This window comes from Bufo gargarizans, chromosome 4, assembly GCF_014858855.1.
Source record: "Bufo gargarizans isolate SCDJY-AF-19 chromosome 4, ASM1485885v1, whole genome shotgun sequence".
Taxonomy (NCBI): Eukaryota; Metazoa; Chordata; class Amphibia; order Anura; family Bufonidae; genus Bufo; species Bufo gargarizans.
Window position 1 is genome coordinate 179,200,259 of NC_058083.1, and position 18,726 is coordinate 179,218,984.

The window sequence follows — 18,726 nt, forward strand, 5'->3', positions numbered from 1 at the left end:
GGAAGAGTGCTCAAAGCGGTAGAGGGGAGGAGCTAAAGTGTATCAAGTGCTAGGGCATGCCCTCATGTCCTTGAAGGGGTTGTCTCACTTCAGCAAGTGGTATTTATCATGTAGAGAAAGTTAATACAAGGCACTTACTAATGTAATGTGATTGTCCATATTGCCTCCTTTGTTGGCTGGATTATTTTTTCCATTATATTATACACTGCTTCTTTTCATGGTTATGACCACCTTGCAGTCCATCAGTGGTGGTCATGCTTGCACACTATAGGAAAAAGCGCTGGCCTCTCTGGTGGCCAGGACTATGGGAGTGTACATAGTACAGCACTTTCTCCTGCAGTATGCAAGCACAACCACCACTGATGGATTACAGGGTGGTCGTAACCCCTGGAAACAAGCAGTGTATAATGTTATGGAAAAATGAATCCAGCCAACAAAGGATGCAATATGGACAATAACAATACATTAGTAAGTGCCTTGTATTAACCTTCTCTACATAATAAATGCCATTTACTGAAGTGAGACAACCCCTTTAAGCCTTAAGTTGCATCATTTTAAAAACATTTATTTGTCTTAAATTCAGCAATGGATGAAAGGAAGAAGGGCATGGTTTTAATCAGCAGGTTCAGCCCTAACAGGCATTATGACTGGCTTAATATGGATGATCCTGTTGACAGATGCCCTATGAAAGAGGTTTCTTATGCTTTCCTGTACAGATACAGTAGGTGGCTGACATACTGTATATCACTGGATGCCTACATAGTGGCATGTGTGAGGGACTTCTATCGAATGTATATGTCACAGACTAACACTAATGTAAGTCTCTGATGGAAGTAAAAGTGTGAACAGAACCATTCAATCTAATAATTGCTGTATGTAGGCCTCATGCACACGACCATATCGGTTTTGCGGTTCACAAATTGCCACCATTTTTTTCAAACACCTCTAAAAAATGTCCTATCCTTGTCTGCAAAACGGGCAAGACTAGGATATGTTCTAACGAACATACGGGTGCAGACAGCACACATGGTCTCATTGAAATGAAATGGTCCGCATCCAATCCAAATTTTTGGCGGATGCGGACTGAACCATACCGTCGTGTGCATGAAGCCTGTCATCATCTTTGTTCTTGTTCTCTCCACTCATCCAATCAAAATGTTCTCTTTCAATAGCTGCAGAAGGTCTTTTAAATGAAAAAGAGAGCAGAAACCTGATTGAAACTGAAAAATGAAATAGAAAATTAATAAAAAACCTAATATACTAACCGTTAAAAGTCCCCAATGTATTTATGGACAAAAATTCATTTTAGCCTTCAGCAACTGGACAGCACGGCCTTTTGCTATAGTACATGATTATGATGCCAACATCACTGCGGCCTGGCGAGCACACAGGCCCTATGTGGGCTGCCGGGAAGCCGTGGCACATGAACATTTGAATACCAAAGTATATTGGAAAACTTTTACTTTTCATTTTTCCTACAGGTTTCGCCCATTGTGTGTTAACACCTGATTCACATACGACCCTTTAAATACCATCCATAGGTACAGTAACTTTTTGCACAATGTGGAATGGTAGTGGGGTTTCTTTACACAATTGTTTGCCTGTTCACAGTTGTTTTGCTTACATTTTTATTACCACGTTATATATACTATACCAGTGTTTCCCAACCAGTGTGCCTCCAGCTGTTGAAAAACTACAACTCCCAGCATGCCCGCACAGCCAAAGGCTGTCCAGGCATGCTGGGAGTTGTAGTTTTGCAACAGCTGGAGGCACACTGGTTGGGAAACACTGTACTATACCACTATTACATTCCATCCTAAGATATTGAATCCTTTATCCTTTTCAGGATAAACTCTTTGGTCTATGGCGGCATAATGTGACAGACCCTGTGATTGTGTTCCCAGCTCAGGTGCTAGAACAACACAGCTATAACTCACCTGACATGGTAATCTGTCGTCGGCCTCAGGTCCTTCAAATGACACTCTAATTCTTCTCCGCTGCGGAGACAAATTGTATGTGGAGAGTGAGAGATAGAAAGGGTGAAGAATAATACAGGCTTCTGCCCTCCGCTGTGATCATCATCAATATAAGGGACAGATCGAGAGATACAGAGCGCGAGCGGCCGCCGAGCCCAAGCCTGGAAATATTCCGAATGCACGGAACACATTTCTAGGCAGCGTTCACAAGGTTTCAGCTCTTAATGACATTTATGCTGAGGGGAAAGACATGGAGAATACGCAGGTTGCACAAGGCCACTACTTAGGGAAATGACGACAAATGGAAGTTTATTGAGCACAAGGATTTCTCGCGCACATAAAAAGCATTCTCTTCATTACCTATAAATATAAAATGCACCCATGCTATAAAAATCATGGCTACCACACGGCTCCCAACTTATTACCTGTAAATAATTTTATACTTTCCATCTCTCCCTTTGTCTGATAAAGCAACCTCATAGCTACAGGGATAGGACAAGCCATTGCTGGACTTCTCTCCACTTGGATACCCATTGCAGGGCGACCATGATACTACTGCACTTCTGGACTGAATATTGGAGACCTGAAATAGAAAAATAAAAAAATAAATCAAATTATTTATGTCACTTAGGCACAATCCAGTGCAACAAATACATGCCATTCAGTAAATCTGGAACTATTTTAACAATTCGACTCCTTTTCTTTAAAGCTTTACTTAGGGTACTTTCAAACTTGCGGCAGGACGTATCCGACAGGCTGTTCACCCTGTCGGATCCGTCCTTCCGCTATTTTGCCGTGCCGCCGGACCGCTGCTCCGTCCCCATTGACTATAGTCAATGGGGACGGGGGCGGAGCTCCGGGGCAGCACGGCAGTGCACAGAGAAAGGCCGCCGGACTAAAAGTCCTGCATGTCCGACTTTTCAGTCCGGCGGCTTCTCACCGCGAACTGCGCAGAAGCGCCGCCCCCATCCCTATTATAGTCAATGGGGATGGAGCGGTGGTCCGGCGGCACGGCGAAATAGCAAAAGGATGGATCCGACAGGGTGAACAGCCTGTCGGATCCGTCCTGCTGCAAGTGTGAAAGTGCCCTTATCCTGAGTTACTTGCAACAGGAATTACAGCACAGATTATTTTTCCCACTAAAGACCTTTATGGCATATCAGTGTGATATACTGTACCACAAAAGTTAGACCCCCTACTAGCCCTAAGAATGGAGGGGGGGGGGGTCACTATCCAGCCACTCCTGAAAGAGAAGGTCCACATATGCCAACCATCATGCCACCAGATCTTCCATTGATTTCAAGGGTTTTCAAAAACTTTTGATATGTCATGGCAACATATGAAGGGTTTTGAGTGGTTAGGGTCTGCGTGCGGAGACACCTACTGATTGCTAGAACGAGGAGAAAGACGCACTCACATAGCACGCTCTCACTTCTCACTGCAGGAAACAGAATTGAGGCGGCCCATAGACTTTCTATTGACATCGTGATTTGTGCAGCACTTCTCTTTCCACATTTTAACGATGGGTGGGGGTTCTCAGCACTAAGACCCCCACTGATCAAAACCTTTAATATTTCACTAACATTTTTTGAAAGTCCAGTGACACTGTAAAGGAGCTGTCTAACGGACCAAAACAACGGCCGTGTGCATGAGGCCTACTGTTAATGAATATGGGGTTAAGGATTATGATTGAGCAGCTCTACTCAGAGGAAACAGCAATATTCATCAGAGTAAACTGGTTCCTGGAGATGACTTACCGGGGGACATTTATCAATAATGGCATAATTTGCGCCAAAAATTACTAACGTTACAAATCAAAAGTAGTGATCTGTTTCATTTCATATATCAAAAAGCGCATGGCACTTTTAAAATGCGACTTTTTGAAATATAAACATGATTATCTGCCTATTTCTCTCGATTTACGACATTTTTGTTATTGTTTTGTTTTTGTTGAATCTCAATTTCATGACAGAACACTTGTTTCGCTCATTTATATTAGATAAAATTGCATCCTGTTTTAATACTTACCTGCGCCAATTTGATAACCCCCACCCACTATGACATTTATAACTCATATCTGGCGTGAGGCATTCTTTATGGTGAAAATTCTGGAGACAAAAGTTGATATATTTGGTTTAAATAAAAACGCCATTGTTTTTGGTGTATTTACGCCATAATTCTGGCGTAACATATTTAGTAAATATCCCCCATTGGCTTTTATGGTAGAGTGCACTAGGCATGCTCTGTGACCTGTGCAGAGGTCAGGGAGGAGGAAGAAGTGAGCTGTGATCACCTGTTATCCATTGTGAGATCATAATCATCATCTATTGTCAACTGTGAGATCACATACTGCACATTACTTTTAATTGTAATCCTGCCTGTGATGATAATGAGAAGCCTGTTGAGGCTGCTAAGAGGTGTGAAAACAGCAAGCTTTTCGGATTTTCTTAAAGATGACCTTTCATCGGTCCAAACATTGTGAACTATCCTGACATAAAGTATAAAGTATATAAAGTATCCTGACATATAAAGCGACGCCCAGGGATCTCACTGCACTTACTATTTTCCCTGGGCGCCGCTCCGTTCTCCTGTTATGTCCTCCGGTATGTTCGGGGACTTGGTTATAGTAGGAGGAGACTGCCCTTGTTCTCCTGGGCGTCTCCTCCTCCTAGGCTGTAGCGCTGGCCAATCGCAGCGCACAGCTCACAGCCTGGGAGAAAAAAACTCCCAGGCTGTGAGCTCTGCGCTGCGATTGGCCAGCGCTACAGCCTAGGAGGAGGAGATGCCCAGCAGAACAAGGGCAGGCTTCGCCTACTATAACCAAGTCCCCTAAGTCTCCGCCTACTATAACCAAGTCCCCGAACATACCGGAGGACATAACGGGAGAACGGAGCGGCGCCCAGGGATAATAGTGAGTGCAGTGAGATCCCTGGGCGCCGCTGTATATGTCATGATACTTAGTTCACAATGTTTGGACCGATGAAAGGTCCTCTTTAAAAATATAAATAACATGAAATATTGGAGGGGGAAAATCACCAAAAAGCGTTAAACAAATCTTTAACAAAAACAAAACATGACTTAAATAATAGGCAATTTTCTGACAATACCTTCTAAAGATACTTAGAGACACATATTCAGGGATGGCCTTAGGGGTGTACAACCTGTGGGTGTGCACATCAGCCATCAGAGATTGCAGTGGGGCACAAATGGCCTCTGATTTGGTCATTGGATAGTCCTGCTAGTACACTACTTTATATATTTGGTCAACATACGTTAGTATTATCTCAGGACAATTTGGTGGCATTCATTTAGGAAATGTGTGGCACTGCCATCTACCACCACTGTACTGTACAATATTTGTGGCATTTGTAGTAGCATTATCTGGTCAGTTTACGGCCCTGTTATTTGAACACCATACTGTTGTCCGGTTATTTGACAACAGTATGACTGACTGCAAAACCATAATGAGGAAGGGTACCAATAGTAGTTAATATTTATATTTATTTTTTGAGAAGCTCATTTCTGGGTAACAATATTCTCTATGTGTGGGAAGAAACAGCTCACTATAGGTGACATAAAGTGACATTCATAAGTTTTGCTATGTTTTGGCTCGGTGGGGGGGCTTTCTTTCACTGTAGCATGCATAGATGTTTGTTTGTTTAGATTATTAAAGGTGTATTCCCAATAAAGGGATGGATAGGCAATACATTTCTGATAGACGCAGGACCCACCGCTGGAGCTCAAACTTATTTTCAGCACAGGGGTGCCCTGACCTGCCTGGTGAGATGGCAGACCATGGATGTCGAGGTGGCCATTCACTTCTATAGGCTGAGTTAGCCTGCCCCTTCCACGGCCACCTCTCCAGTCTCCATTTTCCACCTGGATGCAGCAGCCACCATACTGGCGATAGGTGCAGGCCCAGAGGTGAACACTGCATCTATCAGACATTTACAGCAGATTCTCTGTCTAAGATGAAAATGCTCTTTAAGTCCCCATGCAAAAAGTCAGAGGGACCATAAGCATCAGATTTCTCTGAGATTTTGGGATGCTGAACAGGAGCAAATGCATTTTTATGTGTCCAGAAAACACGTCCCAGTATCCAGTAACTCAGCCTTCCTTCTTGTGTCTTTAGTTCCTGCATAGGGAGCAGAATTAGGGTATTGTGCACAAGGCCCATAAAGTTACCACAAAAGAAAACTTATTTATTTACGAGCAAGGGCCACATTTTAAGATCCGAAACGCGTAGACGCTAGCGCTGTGTGTATTTTATCTCTTTAAAGAACAAAGGCTATCACTTCTTTATGGGAAGCTGAACGTCTCTCCTTGTTTTGGATGCTTACTCTTTATATGAAGCAGAAAAGCTAAAGTAAATCCTACATATTGTGTGAAGGGCAATAACAAAACATGGAAGGTAAAAAAATCCCCATAAACATCTCTCTGCTGCACGGTGGAGAGGAGGCGTGTACTTTAAAAGCCATCTTAGGTCCATTAATAAAGTGATTATAGAAGCATGAATAATTTATACGGAGAAAATACAGATGATGTCTAATAAGAGGAGCAGTAAACAGAGAGCTGCTTCTCAATGGGAAAGACGAAGGTAAACAAAGGATTACTGAAATATTTAATTGGTTTGACGTCTTGTTTACGTACAAAGCAAAACTCGACATATCTCCCCAATTATGTGCCATTTACTTCTGCCATCAGCCGAGCCTACATGCGGTTAAAAATACCTCTGGGTAATGAGACTCTAAAAGTTCATAAAAGAACAAAAAAGTGTGTTATTGCACAGTGCAAAACTGTAATAGAACACGGTGTAGGTGCGCCATCATACACCACATTGCAGTATATACATAGGTACAATGCCTCATTCACACGTGAGTGTTCGGTCAGTGATTTCCATCAGTGATTTTAAGACAAAACCAGCAGCAGCTCTAAACACAGAACAGGAGCAGAGCTTTCCCTTTAGGCCTCTTGAACACAAACTTTTTTTTTTTGCGTTTCCGTTTAGTTGCGTTTCCGTTTAGTTTTTTGAGTTCCTTATATGGAACCATTCATTTTAATGGGTCTGAAAAAAAATAACTGAATGTACTCCGTTTGCATTCTGTTTCCGTATTTGTATTCCAAGATACAACATGTCCTATTATTGCCCGCAAATCTCGTTCCGTGGCTCCATTCAAGTCAATGGGGCTGTAAAAAAAAAACTGAACGAATACGGAATGCATCCGTATGCGGTATCCGTTCTGTTTTTTGCAGAACCATCTATTGAAAATGCAATTACTGTATATGCTATGCTTCCGTTTCAGTTTTCGATCCGCAAAAAACGTAACCAAACGGAAAAACGGAACGGAAAAACTACTAAAACAAATAACACTGGAAAAAAGCCATACGGTTGTGTGCAGGAGGCCTTATACCTTATGTCTGTGGGGCTCCAATCCTGGTTTTGGTTTACAAAGGGCTCATGCACACAAACGTATTTCCTTTCCGTGTCCGTTAATTTTTTTTTGTGGACTTTATGCGTAACCATTCATTTCAATGGGTCAGCAAAAAAAAACGGAAGTTACAGTACTCTGTGTGCATTCCATTTCCGCATTTCTCAAAACCTAGACGCACCAAAATTTAGGTGCACTCACATTAGTAAATATCGGCCATTGGGGAGATATATCTAGACTGGCGTAGATGCGCCTGATTTGTTAAGAGGCAGAATCCTGTAAACACCAGCGCCAGAAACTGAAGTCTACACCAGCTACAGGCTGGCGTATACTTCAGCTATAACTTTCGCCACTTTAAAGTAAATGTGGTGGTAGCACCCCGTCCCCTTCCACTAAGCCATGCCCCTTTTTCTCGGCACTTCAGAAAAGTGTCGATAAGCTAACAAAGTTTCAAATTATGGTGCATAGATGCCGTGCGCCATAAAGTGTGACTTTTTTATGCCACAATTGGCGTAAAAGCATTGATAAATGTCCTCCATTGTCTCACCTTCAATTTCAATGCAGTAATGCCATGCTGCATTCATCTATGATCTCTTAAAGGGGTTATACCATGATTGTGAATGTAAAAATTAAAATCAGACATCATATAGTACATGACAATCTCTTTACAACTAAGCTAGAACTAGCACAGGGCCAGGCCCTCACATGGATCCAGAGATCTTCACATTCACTGCTCCAATTGTTCTGCTAGATTATCTTCAGCCTGACAGCTCGGAGCCTGTGTCCTTTCTACTGAAGCTCTCTCCCTGTAGCTTTTACAGAGCATATGGCTGGTGCAGGTTAAAGAATTAAGCTTTAGGCCTCATGCACACGACCGTTCAGTTTTTTACGGTCCGCAAACCGCGGATCCGCAAAAAACGGAAGACGCCCGCGTGCTTCCGCAATTTGCGGAACGTAACGGGCGGCCCATTGTAGAAATGCCTATTCTTGTCTGCAAAACGGACAAGAATAGGACATGTTCTATTTTTTTTGCGGGGCCACAAAACGGAGCAATGGAAAACGGCAGCTCGGATACGGACCCAAACAACAGCCGTGTGCATGAGGCCTTATTCACACATCAGTGTTTTGGTCAGTGAAAATTACGGGGGTCATTTATGACCAGATATATACCACTTTTGTTACGTATATCTGGCATAGATTCTGTCGCACGCCAAGGTGCAGCAGATTCAGTGATTTTTTCCGCTGCTCACGCCAGGTCTAAAAATGTGGGCTTGGCATGGGCGGGGAAGGGGACAGGCCGGCTTAGGCTACTTTCACACTCGCGTTTCGGCTTTCCATTTGTGAGATCCGTCATGGGCTCACACAAGCGGTCCAAAATGGAACAGTTTTGCCCTAATGCATTCTAAATTGGAGCACACACCTCCTGTGCCCACCTAATGATCCGTGCACAATGTGTTTCTATCTGAATTCTCAGTATAGAACAAAGATCAGAAACCTTCGCCACTCCAGATGCTGTGAAACTACAACTCCCAGCATGCACACTTGCTCAGCTATTCTTGTAACTCCCATACAAGTGAAAGGAGGATTCTAGGAGTTGTAGTCTCAGAACAACTGGAGAGCTGGAGGTTGCTGATCCCTGGTATGGAGCTACACTACTGATAAATGTCCACAGTCGAGCAGCACGGTCAAAGCAGATGAATGGAAAAGGGACTGGACCCAATACCTGAATTCAGCAACCAAGTCCAAAAAGAGGAAGCAGCACTCCAAATAATCCAAATCAAAGTGAAACTTGAAACTGGTCTCATTGAGGGACTGAAACGCTGCTCGTACACTGGATGAATACATTTCACTTTGTTTTGGATCCTTTGAAGTGCTGCCTCATCTTTTTGGATTTGTGAACTACACAAGTATTAAGTGTAGACTACTACATCATGAACCAGCCTTCATCCATAGGCACTATCCTCATCTGCAAAAAGATATACATACAGTAATGGGCCATATGGAGCGAAGATTTACAACATAGCAAGTTGATCATGGGCCAATGGGGAACGAATCATGGTGCACACTATACAAATAGTTAGCATATTGTCGATAGCACATCCCGGAGATATCAGATCTGATCGGCCAACAAATAAGAGTATACTCGTTTGTCGGCAGGTCAGTAGAGTGGTTAGGCAAGCCAATCATCAGCCATCAGCCCAAGAATTAGGACTCATGCACACGACTGTTGTTTTGGTCCACATCCGAGCCGCCGTTTTGGAGGCTCGGATGAGGACCTATTCACTTCAATGGGGCCGCAAAAGATGCGGACAGCACTTCCGTGTGCCTGTCCACATCCGTTGACCGTTCCGTGGCTCCCGCCCAAAAAAATATAGCATGTCCTATTCTTGTCCGTTTTGATGACAAGAATAGGCATTTCTACAATGGGCCGCCCGTTCCGCATGCGTTTTTTGTGAATCCGTGGTTTGCGGACCGCAGAAAACAGCACGGTCGTGTGCATGTAGCCTTATGTAGAAGAAGAAAAAGAGAAACTGTATGCAACGATAATACAGTACAGCATCCACAGCATTCCATGGGACCCTTCTGTATCTCCATATGCCTTTGAGTCTATATGGAGGCACACAGATTATAGGCTGTACATAGGCTACTGTAGGTACATCATTATTTAAACACCTACCGTTAACTTCTCAATCCCTGATACAATCTCTTGATTCTTCTTTATTTCTGGTTCATACTCTGAAACAGAAACAGGCAGGAGAACAAATCATCACAATCTGAAACTCAACATACAATGGAAATGATGAAACATGCGCAGTGCTACCCACCTAGGCACTAAATACCGTAGGTAGTATATAAAGTGTAACCCTTCGAACTCAGCGTAGGAAGGAGTAGGACCCCAAAGCAGTGATGGCCAGTTTGCAGTGTTCGCCGATGAACACATGCGGGCTGCCATCTTTATTCCCAAGTCCGGCGATGCAGAGGTAAGTCCTTACCTGTGCCTGCGCCGCAAGCCGCTCTGAAACACATGCGGTCACCGGGAGCAGGCAGTTCCGGGAGCAGGCTGTTCTTGGAATGGCCTGCTCCCGGTGACCGCATGTGTTTCAGAGTGGCTCGCGGCACAGGCACAGGTAAGGACTTACCTCTGCATCGCCGGATTTGTGAGTGAAGATGGCAGATCGCATGTGTTCGTCGGCGAACACTGCAAACTGGCCATCACTGCCCTAGAGATAACGATAGCCGGAGCACTGAGAAAATATCTGCCAGATCCCAAGGTATAAACCAAATAAATTCAGTGCAGAGACCCGTCTAACACCCTTTCATAGCTAGGCCTGTAGCCACGTAAAAGGGCATTCACAACCTTCAAATCACTCATTTATTAAATGGATTTCAAAGCTCGCCTGCACGGCTTTATTGATAGGAATAATAAATAAAAAAAATGAGTCCTAGATTGCTTGACATTTATAACTGAATAGAGGATTCATCCTGACTGGGATATTTGGAATAGGGAGTTACCTCTTTAACCCCTTCAGGACCAGTCTATTTGGGCCTTTAGGATAAAACAATTATTTTTCATTTTTCCTTCTTTGCATTCTAAGAGCTGCAACATTTTTAGTTTTCCGTCTACATAATTGTATGGCTTATTTGTTTGTAGGATAATTTGTACTTTTCAATTGGACTATTTTGGGGTACATATAACTAATTAACTTTTATTAACTCTTTCTGTAGGAATGGGGGAAAACAGCAATTTCATCATTTGATACATTTTGCTGGACCCACTGTGTGGTATAAATAACGTTATCTTTAGTCTATTTATCTACTTTTATGAAGCCATATTTTAAGAGCTTATAACATTTTTATGGCAGGCAGCTCTTATATTGTTGTCATATTGGAACTTTTTGTGCCTTTTTTATGTTGTAGTGGATTTTAATAGGCTGGTCATATGACCAGACAGCCCACGAGTTGTGGGCGGTGTCCAGGTCATGTGCCCAACATTATAGCACTTAAAGTAGACAGCGCTCAAGCCAATTTAGCTATGATTAAAGGGGGTATCCAGGAAAAGACAAAGATGACTTATCCTCAGGATAAGTCATCATTATTACATTAATGGGGGTTCAAGTACAGGCATCCCCGTCGATCAGCTATTTCGAGAAGCCTCTTGACTCTCAGAAGCTCTGGGACATTTAAATTGATCAAAAAGTTGAATGTACTCCAAAATGAAATCACAATAAAATAGGATTTTCGAATATGGTGACATAATTAGATTCTTTTTTAAAGTGGTAAAGCATAACAACATAAATTTGGTATCTCCATAATTGTATGTACCTGCAGAATAGACTAAGTAAGTTGTACCGCATGGTGTGCACTCCAGAATTGCTACTCATCCCTCAAGCCAAAAACCAGAATAAAAAGTGATACGTACTCTAGCTGCTCACTCCCCTACCCTGGCTTTGGAATAAAAGAAAAGAAAAAAGAACAAAGACTCTTGAGTGGTCATTGTTCGTTTCTGAGATCTCTACGGGCGACCCAGGCGCAGGAGGTGTGAAGTGGGTGTCTTGAGCTTTATCCCACATTACCCTCATGGGTGAAGTGAGTCATGAATATTTGGATAATATTTTGATTGTATATGCCACTTCTTGATTTTATGCGCCATTCTCTACATTATTGTTTTATCCTTACCATTGTTTGACCATATGTGATCTGATCCTGAGAGTGTATACATCCTGAGAGTGTGTAAGTATTGCTACTCCACTTGCCTAGACAAACCGCATAGTTTCTACCTTTAGGTTTTTTACGATCCAAGTCCTAGATCCTAGGGATTTTGGCGCCTCCCCTGTGGTCCTTTTGAGCGTTTCAACGTAACATCACTGTTTATCTACACACACATACCCCAGGCAGGGAAGGCTGCATACTGGGCTGGCCTGGCCCACATGTATACCCCAGGCAGGGAAGGCTGCATACTGGGCTGGCCTGGCCCACATGTATACCCCAGGCAGGGAAGGCTGCATACTGGGCTGGCCTGGCCCACATGTATACCCCAGGCAGGGAAGCTGCATACTGGGCTGGCCTGGCCCACATGAATACCCCAGGCAGGGAAGGCTGCATACTGGGATGGCCTGGCCCACATGTATACCCCAGGCAGGTAAGGCTGCATACTGGGCTGGCCTGGCCCACATGTATACCCCAGGCAGGGAAGGCTGCATACTGGGCTGGCCTGGCCCACATGTATACCCCAGGCAGGGAAGACTGCATACTGGGCTGGCCTGGCCCACATGTATACCCCAGGCAGGGAAGGCTGCATACTGGGCTGGCCTGGCCCACATGTATACCCCAGGCAGGGAAGCTGCATACTGGGCTGGCCTGGCCCACATGTATACCCCAGGCAGGGAAGGCTGCATACTGGGATGGCCTGGCCCACATGTATACCCCAGGCAGGTAAGGCTGTATACTGGGCTGGCCTGGCCCACATGTATACCCCAGGCAGGTAAGGCTGTATACTGGGCTGGCCTGGCCTACATGTATACCATAGTGCAGGGACTACCAGCAGAGGGAGTGTTTTCATCGCTATATTTTGACCCCTATAACTTTTTTGTAGTTATGTGTATGGAGCTGTGTGAGGGCTAGTTTTTTGTGGTGCGATTTGTACAGTTCATTGATACCATTCTGGGTTGTGTAAGACTTTTGGATCACTTTTTATAAAAAAAATTGTGGGATGTGAAGCAACCAAAAAATGGCAAATCGTTCATTTTGACATTTTTTCAGTTTCACCGTTTGCTGTATGGAAATATTTTTTTTTTTATATTTTAATAGTATGGGCGTTTTGGCACGCAGCGATACCCATGATGTGTATTTTTTTATTGTTTACATTTTTTATTCACATTTAGGGTAAGAGGGGGTGATTTGAATTTTTTTTTATTTTTTTAACTTTTTTAACACTATTTTATTATTTTATTTTATAGGGAACTATCAGATTGTTTCTCACATGAACTCCTATGCATTAGCATTGGAGTGTATAAGACAGCTGGCCCCTAATAGAACAGTACTATCCTAATAGGACATGTTCTATTTTTTTGGCAGAACGGAAATATGGACATACAGAAACGCAATGCACACAGAGTACCTTCAGTAAAAACGGAATGGACACGGAAAGAAAATAAGTTTGTGTGCATGAGCCCTTACAATGTGTGTGTGTGTGTGTGTGTGGGGGGGGTGCCGAAGCGCAAATGGAAGTGTGCACTTCTGGGGTTTAGAGCATTCAGATGCCGTGGTCACAGCAGGCACTCGACGGCTATGGTGCCTGTTGCACCCACCAGCGGGCGTAATGTCCCAGCCTGGTCGGGATGATGTCACAAAAACCGAACTGAAAAAACGAACATAGGCAAAGTGCCAGATCAGGCTGATGGTCGGTTTTGTTTTTTTCTTGATTAATCATCCAGCCCTAGTTCATCCCTAAATCCAGGGGTCAAAGCATTAGACAATGCAATATCTTGCATCAGAACTAGAAGCATTAAACTAGTAACCATTTATTGTGTATCAATACTCATCATTTCCATCTTAGATGTACATTAAAACCCTCAATTACTTTTTTCCGATCTAATCCCGACACTTTCTGCAAGTCATCCTCTGAATAGCCACAGGACCTCAATCCTGTTCAATGGAACAGTTTCTCTATAAACGCACCCATTATGTAGACAAGACCAAAAACCCTTCTATACTGTAGGTAATGAACATATTAAGATGGTGTCTCAATGCCTGGGACATGCCAAAAGGAATGAAAAAGGGATGAGTGATTCAATTAGAGTATCATACATTACACTGAAACGTTCAAAGCTCTTCAGTTTTACCTAGGCCTATCAAGAGAACAATAGAATGGTCATACTGTTATCCCAATTCTACACCTACTATTGTACTAACATATATCTTTCCCGCAGAGCAGCTGTAAAAATAATAATAGGATCCCTATCTATATAGGAGTCACCTCTCTGTGATGACTGCTACAGAAGGACAATATGTTGCTTTACATGTTCAATGGTGTAGTACTGCCAAAATGAACAGCCAAAAATTATATATATATATATATGTATATATATATAAAAAAGAAAAACAACAGGCGGCACCACCCTTCAGATATAACGTAAAGAATATATATATATATATATATATATATATATTTTTTTTTTTATTTTTTTTTATTTTTTTTTTCTTTCTATTATTGAGTTAAAAAGATACCCTTTTCTGATAGACGTGTCCCTAAAGTTCTACTAACACACCTCTATTATACTGTACCACTGCAATCTAATAAAAGAAAATGCCATAGCCTACAAAATAGCCCAACCTAATGCATACACGGGTTAACTGAATAGGGCTTAACATAGAGTCATTGGCACCTTACCAAGATAGTAAGGATGCCCACTTAGCTCCACAATACAGTAAGAATGTCCCCTTAGTGCCTCCTCATAATAACGATGCCACTTATTGCCCTCACACAGTAAAGGTACACTCCATATAGTAATGATACTCCCTTAGTGTCCTTCAGACAGTAATGATTTCACCCCAAGGGCTCATGCACACGACCGTTGTTGTTTTGTGGTCCGTTTTTCACGGATCCGTTGTTCCATATATGAGGGGGTTTTTTTTTCTCTGATTTAAGTCCCCTTCCATTCTGTTATTCCACAAAACATATCCGTATGGTTTCCGTATGCGATCCGTTTTTTGCAGATTGGAAACGGAAACAGTAACTTATTATTCACCAAACACATGAGCAATATGGGCTGGGCATAGCATTTCTACAGTACGGATCCGCAAAATACTGATGAAATATGGATGACATACAGATGTGTTCCATGTGCGTACCGTATTTTTTGCGGACCCATTGACTTGAATGGGGCCTCGGACCGTGATTTGCGGACAATAATAGGACATGCACTACTTTTTACGGAATGGAAACATGGAAAGGGAATGCACACGGAGTACCTTCCATTGTTTTTGCGGACCCATTGAAGTAAATGGTTCCACATACGGTCCGCAAAAAAAAAACTGAATGAAAGAGGAAAGAAAATACGTTTGTGTGCATGAGCCCTAAGACTGTGTTCACAGTTGCATTAGAAATCCAGTACTGTAGCCTGACCCGACAGAGGATGAGGCTACCAGAGCTCACCATTTCTGGCACTGCTGGTCCTGATCATGTGAAGCCTAATTCCCATCGACTATAATGGGATCCAGTGGTGATCTGGATGGTTTCTGGCATAAATGCTTTTAGTTATTTGTTGCTTCCACATACACAGTGTATACATATATAGAAAACAGAGAACTATGTATCACAAAGCACAGTATCACCCCTCTTCCCCTAGAGGGCAGCAAAGGAAACATGACGACTATGCCTAATGGTTCTTATAAGATCTTACAATGTTCAGGGGCCTATTCAAATTATCTTTGGCACTTTACAATTACCTATTAGAAAATGTAGTTCTTGGATTAAACAACATTTCTACTATTAGAAATACAAAAACAAAAAAACAAAAACGTTCACCTTCTCAGAATTGCCTTGGGATACAATACAGATTGCTGTAGAAAGTATATACTTTGCCCACAAGAGGGCAGTCTAAACCACAGATTACAATATGTATCTAGAGATAAATGACAAAATTCATGCCTTTGATAAAACAAAAGTTCTTGGTGTTTTAGAAGAGTATTTCATGACAATAAAACGCACATTCCACCTTATGACTAAAATACAGTCTAATACATTTAACTTTTTCATTTTACAAGTTTTACTTTCTTCAAAAGTACAGGGAAAATAAAGTGGATGTGCAGGATTAGATAAAGATGTCTGCCCCATACCTATCCATGTGTTGTGTCTAGTACTGCAGCTAATGAATGGGGCTGAGCTGTAATACCACACACAACCTGTGGGCAGACTTGGTGCTGTTTCTGGAAGAAAGCAGAGATCTTTCTCTAGTCCAGGAGAACTCCTCTAACAAAATAACAGTCCATGACACCTAAGTCAATTGAAAGTACAGAATATTAAAATATTTGTCTTTGTAAAACATGGAGGTTTTCCCAACCTAAAATAAACTTGATTATATACAGGTGAAACTCTAAAAATTAGAATATCGTGCAAAAGTTAATCAATCCATACCCCCTGAGCAAAGGGTACCTCAAAATTGAGACTTTGGGGTTTTATAAGCTGTAAGCCATGATCATCCAAATTATAACAAATAAAGGCTTGAAATATCTCGCTTTGCATGTAATGAGTCTATCACATATGTTAGTTTCACCTTTTAAGTTGCATTACTGAAATAAATGAACTTTGCACAATATTAAAATTTTTAAAGTTTCACCTGTATCAAAAGTCCATGGGCGTAGCTATAGGGGAAGCAGCTGCTTTGGGGCCCGAACACAGAAGGGGACCCGTCCAGGAGGATGACTAATAGATTTTATTGTCAGGGTCTCAACGTTTTTATAAAATTAGTTTCTATACAGTGAGACTGTAGGAAATTGATTGATAGGCTGTCTGGCCTGGTCTGAGAGCAATCTTGACTAGATACAGGAGTGGGGGTTGCACGGGAGGATAAGGTTGAGAAGAAGGTGCTTGGAAAGGGGGGCCTTCATAAATGTGCTGTGGGGCCCAGTCATTTCTGTTAAGCCACTACAAAAATAAAGTATGTAAAACCAGTTATGCACATACTGTAAAAATATTATTGAGCAAACGTTACCAACAGTGTACAGAGTACAGCGCCATGATAACTTATACATTCCAGATAAGATTGTCCTGTATTTCATGCAGTAAAAGGTCAACGACGTGTTTATCCATGTGCCTGGAGGCTGTATTGTGGCACATGGAGCCCCTGAGGCTCCAAACTAGTGAGTTGTATGCCGTTTATGTATCAACGTATGGTTCCTATGTCTCCAGTGGAGAATATCACCCTAATACCGTGCCTCATAAAACACCCCACAAAATTGAATATAGTTACATACACTGAACAAAAATATAAACACAACACTTTTGGTTTTGCTCCCATTTTGCATGAGCTGAACTCAAAGATCTGAAACATTTTCTCCATAAACAAAAGACCCATTACTCTCAAATATTGTTCACAAATCTGTCTAAATCTGTGTTAGTGAGCGCTTCTCCTTTGCTGAGATACTCCATCCCACCTCACAGGTGTGGCATATCAAGGTGCTGATTAGACAGCATGAATATTGCACAGGTGTGCCTTAGACTGCCCACAATAAAAGGGCACTCTGAAATGTGCAGTTTGAACACACAGCACAATGCCACAGATGTTGCAACGTTTTAGGGAGCGTGCAATTGGCATGCTGACTGCAGGAATGTCTACCAGAGCTGTTGCCCGTGCAATGAATGTTCATTTCTCTACCATAAGCTGTCTCCAAAGGCATTCCAGAGAATTTGGCAGTACATTCAACCGGCCTCACAACCGCAGACCATGTGTAACCACACCAGCCCAGGACCTCCACATCCAGCATGTTCACCTCCATGATCGTCTGAGACCAGCCATCCGGACAGCTGCAGCAACAATCGGTTTGCATAACCAAAGAATTTTGCATGCTCGTCGTCCTCATCGGGGTCCTCATCGTAACCGACTTGAGTGGGCAAATGCTTACATTCGGTGGCATCTGGCACGTTGGAGAGGCGTTGTGTTCATGGATGAGTCCCGGTTTTCACTGTTCAGGGCAGATGGCAGACAGTGTGTGTGAGGTTGTGTAGGTGAGCGGTTTGCTGACGTCAACATTGTGGATCGCGTGGCCCATGGTGGGTGTGGGGTTATGGTATGGGCAGGCTTATGTTATGGACAACAAACACAGGTGCATTTTATTGATGGCATTGTGAATGCACAGAGATACCGTGACGAGATTCCCCCCCCCCCCTCCCGTAAGGCAAAACTGTGCACATTGCAGAGTGGCCTTTAATTGTGGGCAGTCTAAGGCACCCCTGTGCAACAGTCATGCTGTCTAATCAGCACCTTGATATGCCACACCTGTGAGGTGAGATGGATTATTTCAGCAAAGGAGAAGTGCTCACTAACACAGATTTAGACAGATTTGTGAACAATATTTGAGAGTAACGGGTCTTTTGTGTGTGTAGAAAATGTTTCAGATCTTTGAGCTCAGCTCATGCAAAATGGGAGCAAAACCAAAAGTGTTGCGTTTATATTTTTCTTCAGTGTAGTTACTTAGTTAATACAGTTGAAAAAATACATAAATCTATCAAGTTAAACAAAGGGATAAGTGGGAATGTGAATTTTAGAAAAAGGGTAATGAGACTCTGATTTCTACATGTTTTCATAAGAATTAATGTAATT

General features: G+C 42.6%; 1 protein-coding gene across 4 annotated transcripts in view; it reads right to left on the minus strand.

The window, feature by feature from the left end:
* Positions 1-18,726, minus strand: part of FNDC3B (fibronectin type III domain containing 3B) — a 373,528-nt gene that overhangs the window by 130,948 nt on the left and 223,854 nt on the right. For all 4 annotated transcript variants that reach the window (XM_044291978.1, XM_044291975.1, XM_044291976.1 and 1 more), the window contains exons 7-9: positions 10,083-10,141; positions 2,402-2,559; positions 1,938-1,997 (exon numbers count right to left, since the gene is read on the minus strand). In XM_044291978.1, the coding sequence (XP_044147913.1) occupies positions 1,938-1,997; positions 2,402-2,559; positions 10,083-10,141 (277 nt within the window). The remainder of the gene's footprint in view (positions 1-1,937; positions 1,998-2,401; positions 2,560-10,082; positions 10,142-18,726) is intronic.